The sequence below is a fragment of the Erithacus rubecula genome (assembly GCF_903797595.1).
Source record: "Erithacus rubecula genome assembly, chromosome: 5".
NCBI lineage: Eukaryota > Metazoa > Chordata > Aves > Passeriformes > Muscicapidae > Erithacus > Erithacus rubecula.
This window is the reverse complement of record NC_136687.1, coordinates 20,550,210-20,564,602: the sequence shown is the minus strand read 5'-3', so window position 1 is coordinate 20,564,602 and position 14,393 is coordinate 20,550,210. Positions and strand designations below refer to the sequence as shown.

The 14,393-nt window shown below is 43.0% G+C and overlaps 1 protein-coding gene across 7 annotated transcripts in view; it reads right to left on the bottom strand.

Moving 5' to 3' along the window:
• Positions 1-12,495, bottom strand: part of TBC1D1 (TBC1 domain family member 1) — a 98,881-nt gene extending 86,386 nt beyond the window's left edge. For 5 of the 7 annotated variants that reach the window (XM_079305530.1, XM_079305536.1, XM_079305537.1 and 2 more), the window contains exons 1-2: positions 11,626-11,765; positions 4,450-4,972 (exon numbers count right to left, since the gene is read on the bottom strand). In XM_079305530.1, the coding sequence (XP_079161656.1) occupies positions 4,450-4,866 (417 nt within the window). In that variant the 5' untranslated portion in view covers positions 4,867-4,972; positions 11,626-11,765. Of the gene's footprint in view, positions 1-4,449; positions 4,973-11,373; positions 11,527-11,625; positions 11,766-12,365 lie in introns of those variants that run through there. The other 2 variants (XM_079305533.1, XM_079305534.1) reach the window with 2 other exon arrangements.
• Between the last annotated feature and the right edge of the window lie 1,898 nt (positions 12,496-14,393).

Sequence of the window (14,393 nt, the reverse complement as noted above, 5' to 3'; positions counted from 1 at the left end):
AAAAACACAGCAGGGCAAAGTCAATTCAGCCAGTTGTCAGAGAGCCTCGATAAGAACTTGCCAACCCAAGACAGAGACATGATTAGGAAAGCCAAAGTTCACCTGGAATTGAATCTAGCAAGGGCTGTCAGAGGCAACAAAAAAGTCTTTATAGCTATATAGGTGATAGAAGGCAGGCTTGGTAAAACGTGAGCCTGCTGCTCAATGGAGCACAGGACATGGAAAAAGACTGAGATACTGAATGTCCTCTGACTCAGACCTCTGTGAAACCATTACATTTAGAACTGTTAGTCTTCATTTACAACAAATATAAAAGTAACAGGAAGGACAGCACAACCTTAACTTGCCTTAAATCTATACTAGCTCAGGGCATGAGTCAGATAAACTAGTGACCCGTGTTCCATTTGCCAGCCCAAACATCCATCAAGTAAGATTAAACATATCTAAGTAAAACAAATCATTTGATACACCAAAGAAGGATCAACATAATGGCATCTGGAATTACTTTTCCAAGCTGAAAGTAAGAACAGAAATTACTCATCCTCCATAACGTTTTGGCTACTTTGCATTTGCTGGAGGGGGATACCATGCTACAGTATGCCGTTAGCTTCACATTATTTCTCTCTTTCATTTGTTGGACTGATGATGCGCTAATGCAGGGCATCATACAGAGGGAAAGCTGGGGAGAATCAGCTCAAGAAGGAAACAACACACTTCAACTGCAGTTCCAAACACTTTAGAACTAGCACATCTCAAATGTAGGACTAAAATATCAGTAATTTTTTAAAGCATATAGTTTTCAACAGCAACAGTGATATCAACAGCGTCACATTTCTGTAGTACATAGCAAATGTCAGACCAGAGGCCACTGGGGACATACAGAGGGTGGAGCATGTACGGTTTAATTTCCATTGCACTCCTACAGTAGCCAAGCACTTTCAGCAAGGTGTTCAGCAAGGCTGTGTTCTTATGCTCAAGGGACTATTCTGCAAACAGATTTAGTGGAGATTTATTTTTTCCCCAGCTTCCCCCACCATTACTCACCTGACCTCTAAGTAGCCTTCATAAACTCCCTGCAGGCAATATAATTGAATCCAGCTCCATTCCTGAGCACCTACAAAGAATATGCATTAATGCTTCAGCCCCACCCTCAGGCAGAGACTATGAGACCTCAATTATGAGGCCACATCAGAGCCTCTACAAAATGAGAGTGTAAGGATAAGAAACTCCACTATTTGTAACTAGTGGGAACTTACAAAGGTTATACATGAAGGAAGGAACCCTCCAGATTCCAAGTCTGACAAATCTACTAGGAAAGAAGACTCTAATCCATAAGAGAAGCTCTCTCTAGGCAGAGTAAACCCATCCTTTAAGCACAAGGTAGAGAGGAATGATCTCCATATCCACATGATTCTTGTCAAGTAGTGCCATCTCATCCTTCCCTACTTACTGCTATCCAGCAGGGAAAGTGAGGCATACATTGCTATGATGATACAATGGAAACAATTATAGAAGATCCTACAGAGGGCAGACAAAGAGCACAATGGGGCACTACCTTCTCTTTTACCGCTAAAGAGCAGCATGAGAAAGAATTCCTTGCAAAGAATCCTGACATTACTTAGTGTTAATTACCTGTCTACTTATTTCTTCTCTAAAGCAGGTATGATGGAAATGCAGCAACAAGGAACCCAAGAGCCTTGTATTCATATGCAGGAAAAACATCCAGTGGCATGCACCTCCATCAACTCTAGAGCTGAGCTAAACATTACTCAGCAACATTAACAAAACCCTCATATCAAACAGTAAAATAACTTTTCATTAATCAGATGTATGTTCTTGCTCAATTTGTGTTTATAAAGGAGTAAAACTACAGTTAATGGACTGCAGTCTAACTGCAATGTTGATGCTAAAAGCCTGACCATTCCTGGATTTCTGCACCTTCTACCACCTCCAGTGGTATGCCTCTGTCTGCATGACTTTCAAGTTTCTTGTCCTCCTCTTAAAGGCTTTAAGTGCTTAGTCTTCTACTCAACTACCTCTTTGTCTTAACATCCTAATCTTCCTACTGTACTTTTCCCACAGACATACTCCTGCCCACTTTTATTCTACTTATCTTAAGGTGAGAATATATACAGAACTTACTTGCAAAGCCACAAAGTACCTTTGACTTCAAATCCTCAGTCAGACCTGACTTAATCCAAGAACTCTTTGTCAAATATAACCCTACTACAGATTTATATGTGCAGACACAAAGAATTGTGGCTCTTGCAGTTTACAATATTATTGTAATTAGTAATTATCACAAAAGTCTAGATGTCCAAGACTGTTGTCTAAAGATTGTTATGAACATGTAAATTCTGTGACTAAATGTATCTGGACAGTTGTGATTCTTTTACAGACCTGAAGCAAATAGGGGAAAAAACAAAACAGAATCCTCACAAGCAGGAGTGCCAGCACAGGAATCTGCTGAGTTGCACAGGCTACAAAAGTCCAGTTTCTAAAATTTATTTCTTTTGAAATTGAACAAAAACTGTAGTAACAATTCTAAAATCTCCATCCCAACTCACTGGCTTTTAACAACAGCTCCTAAAGTTTATAACAAAGGCATATGTGTATTCCCTATTCTTTCAAATTTGGCATCTGCAAAATAGGTAACATCAGTTCACTTCTTCTGATAAATACACAAATATCAATTAGCTAAAAGGCATTATGTGACCATATCCAGGGCAAAGTAACAACACCCTACAAAGCACAAAAAACTTACTTAAAATTGGAAATTGCACAAAACTTAAGTAAAAGAGGCATGGCTTCACTTTAGATGGTAAGAACACCTGGCATTTCCGTTACCTTTTTGTTAAAACATAGGTCCACAAATGCTGATTAGATGTCTACCTAGATTGTGAAGAAATCAAGAGAACCAACTCTTGCATGCAAGGCAAGAGACCAGGTGGAAGGTAAGTTTTTGAAAGGATAGATAGCTGTGTTAAAACAGGCATCCAAAAAACTTTGGGTGTTGTCTCCAGAAACATACAGACACAGCTGCAAATTTAATTAGAGACTTAATTTTTTTCTTGAGCATTTCAAACATGTGCAGGAATTTGACCAAACATGAAGAATCTTGAATCTTTTGTTGCAAAAGAAAATGCTGAAAAAAATGTACTGAAGGTGAGCAGTGCTGTGTTCTCACCAGAATCCTGGAAAACCACAAGCATAAGTAAATGCATAAGCAAACTGGAAAATGCATTCACCAGTTGCTATCCAATGCCATGTTTTGGAATGTCTGTTTCTTATTTCTGCTCTTAGACACATAAACTTGGTATTCTACATTTAACTTAACAGGATTTCTCTCTTGAATGCTTATGATTTACAACATATTTGCCTTTTAATTTACTGGAACTGCCATTTTATCTGGGGGGCTTTAACTAAAGCTGTTTCCATATGTTTTGAGCTGTAAGCTTGAGACCACAGATTTGGAATTGCACAAAGTTTTGCTATTGAGCAGGCTGGCATAAATCCCATGTGTGGTGTACATTCACATAAGACTTCCAGGGTTCTTTAGCAGGACACCACCTATGAATCAAGTGAACATGCTGTTTTCCAACATTATGGAGACTAGAGTCAACATTCAAGAGGAGAAAGATACATCATCATTTTGTGCCCAATAGTTTACTCATTATGAGAATCAGTGTCTCACACTACTCTCAAACAGAAGAGATCAACAATTTTAACGCTTCTACGTTTTCAGCAAAGATACAACTGCTTAGGAACTGGTTAGGAAATGCAGACTAAGCCAAATCATACCCACTGCCAGACATCCATACCCAATTCCTGTCTCACACCAGGCAGCAGCAAGCCTGCATGTCATGGAGGTGCTGAGACTGTGCCTTGCTCCCACTCCCTAAACCTGCCTGCCAGGCTTTGTGAATTACAGAGCTAGGTAAAGGTTTTCATAGGTCCTGCTGTTAGAGATATGATACATATGGAGGCTTCACACTACCCTCTCCTCTTTCTGAGAAAGGAGGTATCTCTGTTTCCCAGTCACATAGGTCTCAACTCAGGAAAACAGAAACTTGAGAGGTCTGAGTGCAGGATTAGATAAAGTTCACAGTGACTCGAGAGTGAAATCCTAGCCCTAGTGACATCAACAGAAAAGCTCTCACTGACTTGAGGGCTAAGATTTCAGCCCATATCCCAAACTAAAGTGTTTTTTAAACTGATGAAATTCAGGTCCTGATCCTGTAGAAGATACATGCACCTTCCATTTCACATACTGAGCAGTTCAAATTTCACTGTGCAATTAACATAAAATAAAGTAAGTATGTAAGTTTTAATGAGCTTTAGTGTCTAATTGTAAGTACAACCTTAAGGTCTTACAGTGTAGTGAAAGGATTCAAACAGCACAAAAGCAACTCCAGAGATGCTTACTTTGGTTCTTTTCTTTTTACTTACTTTTGTCTGATCATCAGCTTTAAATACATAGCAGATACTTTGCTGATTTGCTGCTTCATCCTTTATCAGACAAGCAAAGTAGCTTGGATCATGGCTGTTGTGAATCAGTTTGTGGACCTGCTGTGGCTTGTACTCAAACAAACTTGAACAAATTAAAGGATCCCACTGCTGGGTTTTCCCTGTGTCTGGCTCACATCGCAAGCTGGCTGCTGAAACACAAAGTCGGATTTGGCTGGCGCTGGGTTCTTCTTTGGAAGTCTTTGCACTGAGCAACTGGATCTCGGCCACAATCCAAGGCAGCATTGACATAGTGGTTAGGGAATGCACTGGGAGAGAACCCACGAGCTGGAGACTGAAACTTGCTGAGAAATCATTTGGTGTTTGACACTTTTTAACTTTGAAAGTTATTGGCTCCATTTTACAGTCCTTCAAGGAACCTGGACTAATTCACCAATATTTCAGTCCCATGGAATGACATTATCTGGATCCTGGATGGCTCCTTAGATTAAGGAACAGAAGAATTCTGAAAGGAAAAGAAAGAGTTATGTAGGTGCTGGAACTCTATGAAAAACCAACTCTCAGTAACACAGATAATAGCTTAACATCAGAAGAGAGCTACCACAGCCCATCGAGCAAGTTCCCCCTCTTTACATTGGGCCTTACTATTTTAGGTGCTACAAACATAATTGTAATAAATACATTGCTTGGAAAAGAATCAATCCTGATTAAAAATTTGCTTTAGGACCTTAGCTCAACTATCTAATGAGTAACTAAATTACAATGAACATTCTTTCCAGCCTGTGTCTGTTTCATGGGCAGGCACATGAAGATCACACTGGCCTATTTCAACCCTGTTATCACAGGAAGAACTCAGCTGAGCTATTCTGACCTTCATGACAGTTGAAGTCACTGCCTGCTAAGACACCTACACATTTACGGGAAAAAAAAAAAAGTCAGCTTGACAACTTTCTTGTCCATAGATAGATGACTTTGAATTTGGCTACTAACATGGAGTTGTTTCCCTAGGTGTAGTTTACCCAGTGATTATTGGTTGTAATCAAACAGACTTTTTCAATAAATAACACTTTAGAAATCACTGTCATCTAAAAATGCTAGCAGCAGTCAACTGAGTGATCACTGAAAAACCTGCCCAGCCACAAGCAACAATCCTTCCAGCATTCTGGGAAGAACAGATGATGATCACAATTCATGCTTGCATTTTAACTCAGGTCAGCCAGACAGGATTACTGACATGTTAGCCAGACTGACACTGCGTCATTTTCATTTCTTAAAATATCAAATGCAATATACCAAGTGACACACAAACCTGTTGTAACCCTGTTATACACAGCATCTACTACCACTACTGTTATTAGATATTAGTACTTTTAATAATGAAATCCAATAATTGCATTTACTTATAAATTCAATTTCACAAAAAGCAGTCCACAAAAACGCAGAGATTGGCATTTGTTCCACTACCCTGATTTAACTCGTCTTTAACTGACCCCAGCTTCAGCTGTTACTTTATATTGTGTGAGACTGACACGAGGCTGACAGGCCTGTAATTGCCTGTGTTTAAATACCAGTTTAACCCTCAGTCTTAGAAGAGTTTCCCTTAATAAGAAGGTAAAACATCCCATAATAAGAACTATCTAAAACAACATAAATAGTATCAAGATATCCTTAATAAACATTTTCATTCTATTTGAACAAGTATTGAATAAGTGGCATCTGTTTACTGTGGCAACAGTATTTCTTATCTTTGTTCATCTACAAATATGATCAAAATCAGCACTATTTTTCTTATGAGTTTCCATTAAACTTTGTCCTTCGTTTGCTCTTGTAATAATATTTTCAGACTGAGTTTTTCACCTTGTTGAAAATAAAAGGAAATTTCAGCATTAAAAAAGCCCCAACACTTTTTAAAAAAATTCAAGACAGAAATTAATCTTGAGCTGTTTAAAATGTAACCAATCTGTAAATGTCCCAGTGGGGAAAAATGTTTCTGCAGTAACTTTAAACAGGCAAACTGTAAAACTAAGAGAACTGCAGAAATCATCTTTGGGTGCATTTACTTTTTTGAAACTTTTTAATCTTTTGACAAATGAACACTGTGGACACATTACCAGTTCCAAGAACAGCAAATTTAGCAAGAGTGCAAGTTTTCAGGATACTATTCAGTTAATTCCTAATAATAGCAGTCTAGATGTGTAGATCAAATTTTTAAAGTCTTTTCATAAACCTCTGTGTGTGTATCTGCACAGGGGAGGTGTGGGAAAAAGGGCCATGAAAATCCAGAATTTATACACCTCATTTTAAGTATAATACAACTGGGAGGGGTTTTTTTTTTGTTGTTTATTTCACAAATGAGCAAGAAAATAAGCATATTTTAGATTCACACAAATGCATTATATCCTAAATGAAATGGCATTAATCTGTATATATGGCATTAAGCTGGTGGTTCACGCTGGACATCAGGAAGAATTTATTCACTGAAAGGCTGGTAAGGATTGGAAGAGGCTGCCCAGGGATGTAGTTGAGTCACTGTCCCTGGAAATGTTCAAGAAACAACTGGACTTGGTACTTGGTGCTATGATCTAATTCACATGGCAGTGTTCAGTCAAATGCTGGACATGATGATCTTGGAGATCTTTCCCAACATCAAAGATTCTGTGACTCTAAACAGGATAACAGCTTCAGCAAGCATTTTTGCACCTTATCAACACAGATTGCTAAATGCAGTTACATTATAATTTTCTGTCAGCCAAGAATCAAAATGGTCTCTGAAAAACTATTACAAATTATTTCTCCTTAACTGCAACAATGAAAAATAGTTCAGCAACTGCAGAGAAGATTTGATTTATTCATAACTACCGTGGTGTGTAGTCTTAAACTACATAAAAAGTGAGGTTTTAGCTTCTAGTGTTCCTGTCACTTAGCAGCATAGATAATAACAGCAGGACAAGAAAGCCTAAGAAAACTTCATTCTTAGCTGAAAACAAGAGAACTGAACTACCACACAGACAGTGATGTATTAGCCACATATTTTTTGTGGCCAATTTCTTATTTGTGTTTTCTGAGAACAGTTCTTAAAAAAAAGGTAATTAAAGGCACTTAAAAATACAGCAAAGTCACCTTTGTTTCAATCAACTTTTCAAGTTTCTTTTTGATTACCACCATCTACCAAGCTCTTTTACCCAAGATCTACAAAGTAATACAGTCTCAAAGATAAATAAATATCACAATATAATATATTATTTTGCATGCTAACTCTAATGACTGAACACTATATAAAAAACCCAATGCTGATATTCTGTCATACTTAAATAAACATTGTGCTGCTGGAATGCATTTAATATAAATGTGAAGCTTCTTGGCATTAATCTTTTTTTAAAAAAATAAACACCTTGCAAAGTCAACAGCATAAATACTCCAATGTCTGCATTTGTTATTTCCAAAGAAAATCACTTACTACTAAACCAAATTTATTAAGTAGAAGTCAAAATGCTAGGTTTTTTTTCCTAATGTTAGGAGAGGCTGAAAGTGCAGTTTCTCAGAGCACAAATTCAGCAGCATCAGAAAGTCTCCTTTATCTAACCTGTATTGTTCTGTATGTTACTGTTCTGTGTATTCCATTTCCCTTTCCCAGTCATTCTTTCTTTGTTTTCCCCCTCACTGTAAACAAAGCCCACCAGAAATAATGCCGATTTCTGCTGCTCATCTTCATGTCCTTCAAGTTTACACCAAGGAGTAGGTTTTACTTCAAGACCATGAAGTACTTATGTACATGCTTAATTTAGACGTAAAAATAGTTTTATTCTTCTCAACAGGCCTAGTGCCAGCCATAAAATTAAGCAGACATTACAAGCAAAAAGTAGCCATGCTCTCACCTCATCCATGTCTGCCCTGACTCCACTGCTTGTAAATTTAGCACCTTTACCCATCTCTGGTTGCCCCTTTCAGTTCATCCCCTCTAAAATTCGGCTCTGCAGGTGCCATAGGAGTTTACCATACATATTAGTACAGTAGGATCAAACAAGTTTCCTCTTCCTCCTAAGTGTCTAACTTATGCTTATTAAATGTCTATTTCACCTCTAATCCAAGAGGAAATAGAAAAGATGTAAAAATATAGCTGTCCAATAGTTTCCTTCTACCTCAACTTTGATATTTCTTTGGCAGCTCTAAGCACCATTCAGCTACATTATTCTGAGCTTTCCTTTGCACACTGGATGTCTCCAGGTGTTCTCCTAGTGCTCACAGACATAACTGGAACAGTTCCTCTTCCCCTCTCCACCAGCATCTTTTTTGAAGGATATTAGTTGCCCCTGCACTCAAAACTGTGAACAGCTCGAGTGGCACTCCTCAGCTGACAGCTTGGCTGCTGAGTAAGATAGTTTATAGAGATATAGAGAACATGAACCTTATTGTTCCTGCTGCTTAGCCTGCTTTGATTCAGCTGTATTTGCTCCATCAGCATAAAAACAGCCAGACAAACTGAATGCATAAGATATTTACACAAACCCCGTTAACAGATCTGTCTCTGCCTTCTATACTAGAGAGCACCAGAATGACTCATTAATGTGGAAGACACACATAGCATATACATATGTGTGCCCTGTATCCTCAACTTCTCTTTTGCTCTGATACATCCAGCCAGTTTTCACAAGTGAGGAGCAGACTTAGAAAGCATTAAACACTACACTGACAGTACTGTTCCAGCAAAATCTGATATTGTGTTTTTTAAAACCTTAACCTAATTAAAAAAAAAAAAAATTAGACTCTTGTTCTCCAAAATCAAGTTACATTCTCACCATGTTATGCCATCAAGTTAAAAGGGACCCCTTCAGGGAGAAGCCAGGGTGATGGCAAGACAGCACAAAAGGGAGAGTTACACAAATTATTATTTCTGCCATTGCAGACCCCACGTGAAGGTACATCTCTAAGAAGCATTGCATCATGCAGGACATCATTCTTCAAAACTCACCTTCTCTCAAGAGAGCAAAGACTGTATCACAAGGGCAAGGTATCAGCTCCAGGTGCCAGTTGGTTAGATGGGGTCAGGAAAGCTCTGAGGTCAGAAAGGAGAATCTTATGAAGTTATTGTGTTAGTAACCTGGGAAAATGAGGCACTGAAAATCAGGTTTGTGCACCTGGGTAACACCAGGAGATCTGGGATAGATTCAAACTATATAGAGAACAGACAAAGAGAGGAGAGAGAATGTTCTAAACCAAAAGAAAACACACACCCTCCCACCCACCCCCTCCAAAAAAAGAAAAAAAAAAAGCCAGAAACTTTGACAGTGGTGAAGTGTTATCCTTCTTTAGTCCTTTCTTTTGAACTGGACTAAATTCAATATAGACATGCAGTGAAAAGTTTTAAACTATTGTTCAGAACATTGGTAACTGCAGACTTAAGCAACCCTTCACTCTCCTCCAGCTCCTTCCCTGTTTTGGTTGCAGTTGGAGTGCTGGAACTCACAGCAGAACTGATGAGCTTAGAAGATACATCAAGCAAGGAAGCAGTCACAGCTTTCAGACAGCAATGAATAAATCAGGGGTTTGACCTGGCACTTGGACAGAAAGATACCATCTTCCTTGACCTTTGCAGTTTTTCTGAGAGACAACTGTGCAGTTACTCCACATCAGGCTCAGGACATGACAGCAGCTTTAGTCTATGTAAGTTTCTGTAAGTCAGTTTTTCTCCCCTTCAAGAAGCCAAGCAAAAAATGCAACCGTACAGCAAGGTCTTATGAAAAACAGCTGGTTCTTAAATAGCAAAAATTTGTTCAGCTCTTCTCTGCATGGCATTAGCACTGAACCCTGTTGACAAATGGAACCAGAGGCACTGGTACTGCCTGCACTTCACCACTGATTATTTTAGCAGAAATATCACACTACTTAAGGATTATGAGAAGCCCTGGCCTGCAGCCAGAACTCTGGAACACTAGCCAGAACAAAACACCACTTGTCTCCCTCTCTTTCTGATCCCTAACTGAAATTTACATTGTCTTTGCTCAAGCTGACAGATTTCTCTATCCACCTGGCAGGATATACAGAAAAGCACAAATGGGAATGTATATTAAGTATGTCATGACACGATCACTCAAAAAGTCTTTTTTATTTGATTCCAATGGGCACTTGGAAACACAACACACCCCTCTTGTTGCAAGTATGTTCTTTTTATCTCACAGCTACTTATTATCTGCTGTTTCCTTCTGAAGCTATGGTTTGCTGTGGGCAACAGCATGTGCAAATACAGAAACCAATTTGCCTCAAACATTAGTTTTAATTTCCATTATTTTTTCATTAAATGCTAATTTTGAAAAGACTTAATGCTTAAATGCTGTCACCAAGTCCAGACTGGGTACTGAATAACATTTGACTGTATACTCTGGTACTGGTTCCAGTAATAAACACACCTAAAATATTTATCACTACAGCCAACACTTATATCACTTCTCAAATTTAAAAATAGGCCATTAATAAAAAATTGCAGTTTGTTCTTGATTGAAACCAAACATTTATAATCAACTATCAAATGAAGAAAATAGCTGACTATTCCTGCCCTTAACACCTGTTGCTATTTCCTTAATCAAGTCCATGGAAATTAATATGCTGATGATTGAAGTCTTCTGACTCAGCTTCATACAGATCTGAACAAAATATTGAGATGTTCTACAACTGTTGAACATTCCTTTTTATCCAACTGCACATCCACAGCCAAGATGCCAGCATTCAACTTTGCAGTTAACCAAATTAAAGTGAAAAAAGTGTAAAGTCACCCACATATCACTGAATGTGTTTCACTTTCTTTCCATCCTGTCGTTCGTTTCACCTGCAAACATTTCTACTTTTGTGTATTACCTATGATTTTCAGTATTCCTGTATAACAACGAGACAAATTTCTATTTCAGCACTTACAAACGTTAAAAGTATAGTCATATGCATCAGCTCAGAGGTATTCGCTATTCAGAAAATGTATAATTTATTAATTTTGACCCACGATGTTCCATTCAATCTCTGGGCTTAACGCAGATACAAATCCCACCATCTGCACTACTAAAGGTTCCTACAGCAGATCTGCCATGTTAGCCTCTCTCCCAAATAAAACACAGCACACAAAGGCCTCAATCTTTTCAAAGTGCGCTATAAATAACCACATTCGTTCCATACCTCTCGTGAACGCAGTTTCAAGAGATCATTCCCTTGCTGCCTTAGTTGGCGAATTTAAAGGGCCATAAGAGCGCCGCGGGCGGATGTAGAGTTGCCCTGGGCTGTGCCGCGGGAGGAAAGGTCCCCGTGTCCCCAGCGAAGAGCCGCTCTGCCGCTCTCAGACACAGCGGGCTCTGGGAGGAGCTGCACCCACCGATTTTGCATAGATGTGCGAGGAAACGGCAGGCAAGAGAGAAAAGGAACTAAAGGCACCTCAGGTCACTGACAGATTAAATTCAAGCGGGTCTTTTGGTTATCCTGACGAGGAGCCAGCTCTCCCAAGACCCCGCCAGCCGAGAACAGCAGCACCGGCGCTCCGTCCCCGCTGCGCTCCCGCCCGGCCGCCCCGTCCCGCAGCACCGCTGCTCGCCCAGCCGGAGCTGCGGCTTCGCCGGAGCCGCGTTAGGAGCGACGGCGGGACCGCGCCGCGGGCTCGCAGCGCAGCCCTTCACGGAGCGGCCGGGCCGGACCCGCAGCCTTCGCCCCTTCACAGCGCGCCTGAGGCACGGGCCGGCCCGCGCCGGGTGCCGCACTCCCCGCCACAACTCTTCACTTCCTCTGCGCCAAGAGCTGCTCTTCCTCCTTCCCCCACCCTCCCGAAACGCTGCTAGCCCCGCCCGGGCCGACCCGCAGCGGGGGCACGGCGGCGCCACCGCCGCCCCCTGACAGGCCGGGGCTGGGGCTGCCCGTGCGCCGCTTACCGCCTCAGGATGTGCGCGCTGCAGGGAAGTGCCCTCGGCGGGCAGCGGCCGCGGGCTGCCAGGGGCGGCCGGGCACCTCCCGCGCGGGGAGGCGGGCCGGGCCAGGGGCTGTGTCCCGCCCGCCGCCTCCTGCACTGCCCCTGCCCGCTGTGCCCCGTGCTGCACGCCGCCTCCGGTGCTGCCCGCTGTGCCTGTGCTGCCCGCTGTGCCCTGCGCTGCCCGCCGCCTCCTGGGCTGCCCGCTGTGCCCTGCGCTGCCCACCGCCTCCTGCGCTGCCCGCTGTGCCTGTGCTGCCCGCCGCCTCCTGGGCTGCCCGCTGTGCCCTGCGCTGCCCGCTGTGCCCTGCGCTGCCCGCTGTGCCTGTGCTGCCCGCTGTGCCCTGCGCTGCCCGCCGCCTCCTGGGCTGCCCGCTGTGCCCTGCGCTGCCCGCTGTGCCCTGCGCTGCCCGCCGCCTCCTGGGCTGTCCGCTGTGCCTGTGCTGCCCACCGCCTCCTGCGCTGCCCGCTGTGCCTGTGCTGCCCACCGCCTCCTGCGCTGCCCGCTGTGCCCTGCGCTGCCCACCGCCTCCTGCGCTGCCCGCTGTGCCTGTGCTGCCCGCTGTGCCCTGCGCTGCCCGCCGCCTCCTGGGCTGCCTGCCCCTACCTGCCGGCGGGCCGAGGCGAGAGGGATCCGCGCCTCACGCCCGGCCCGGCCGCTCGCCAGCGCGGGCCAAAATAGCAACAGGCGGCGGGTCCCGGCACGGGCAGAGACGGCGACAAGGGGGCGCCCATGTCGCGATAGTGGCAGCTGAAGCCGCCTCCTCTCGCCCATGAGTTCTTCTGGAAGAGCATTCCGGCGATGCTGCCCGTGTGTCTGGCGCAGCCTCTGGTCTCTCGGATGGCGGGGTGAGGCGGACCGGCGAGCGGAGTTGGCTCGCAGGGCTGGAGCCAGCCCGGCCGGGAGCTCTGCAGCGCTGGAGTCCCCGCTCGGCTGTGGGCCCAGCCCTGGCCGCAGGGCAGCCTTCTGAGAGCTCACCTCAGACACCCCGACGGCTTCCCCGAGGAACCACACTCGCACACGCATAAAAGCATTGTGAGAGTAGGTATTAGTTGGTCTTCCAGTTGCAGAAAGGGTAAGATATGACTGGATCCGGAGACTTAATTATACTTCTCTGCAGGCGATGGTTGAGGCACCCTACATCCCCGTTGTGCAAACCACTTTTGCACTCAATTAATTTCAAGTCTTCTTGGCAGTAGGACCATTGATTTAGTTACTTATAAGCCTGTGCACATATGTAGAATCAGAGCTTTCAAAAGGAAATCTGCCCTGTTGCTGTGAGGGAGACAGTCAAACTGTTAAATGCAAGCACAGTCTCGCCCCAGATTATGAAAAACAAGTCAGATTTTGGTATCCTGGCACATCCCCTTCTTGCAAAGTGTAGGCACACACGTGGATACAAAGTGCATTGTGTCTCCATGACCTTTGGCATCCAGGTGTACTTCCGTGGGATAGCTGGTAAGTGAATTGAGGTCTGTAAGTAGCAGTTCACCCAGAGAGTTTGTTCCCAGTCTGTGCTCAGGTCATGGCTTGCTGCTTCCACTTCAGACATGGGAATAGGTACAAGTGTCTCCTGCTTTCCAGTGACAGCTTTATGGTCCATGGAAAGAAGAATGCCATCTCCTTTCAACCAGTGCCTGTTTTAGTTTTTAAATCATCACAGCTAAGGACAATGCTTTTACTCCAGTTATCACCCAATATGTGTACCTGAGTCAAGTATGCCCTTTTGCTCATTTTAAGCCTAACTGAGAATTTATGCCTCTGGTAACCACGCTCTAGCAGAAGGTGAACTGCAATTCCCACCCAGACAGCTCTGGCACTTCAGCCGAGGCTCATGAATTCCTAAACTACCAACAAATGATCTTAGGAAGACTTGTTTTACTGCTTCACTGTTGCCTTTCAAAAGATGTAATGAAACAGATAAGGATCCTACAAGACTATAGCTTGCTTCTTGGAAAATTCTTGAACAACAACAGAAGTTAATACCAGAGC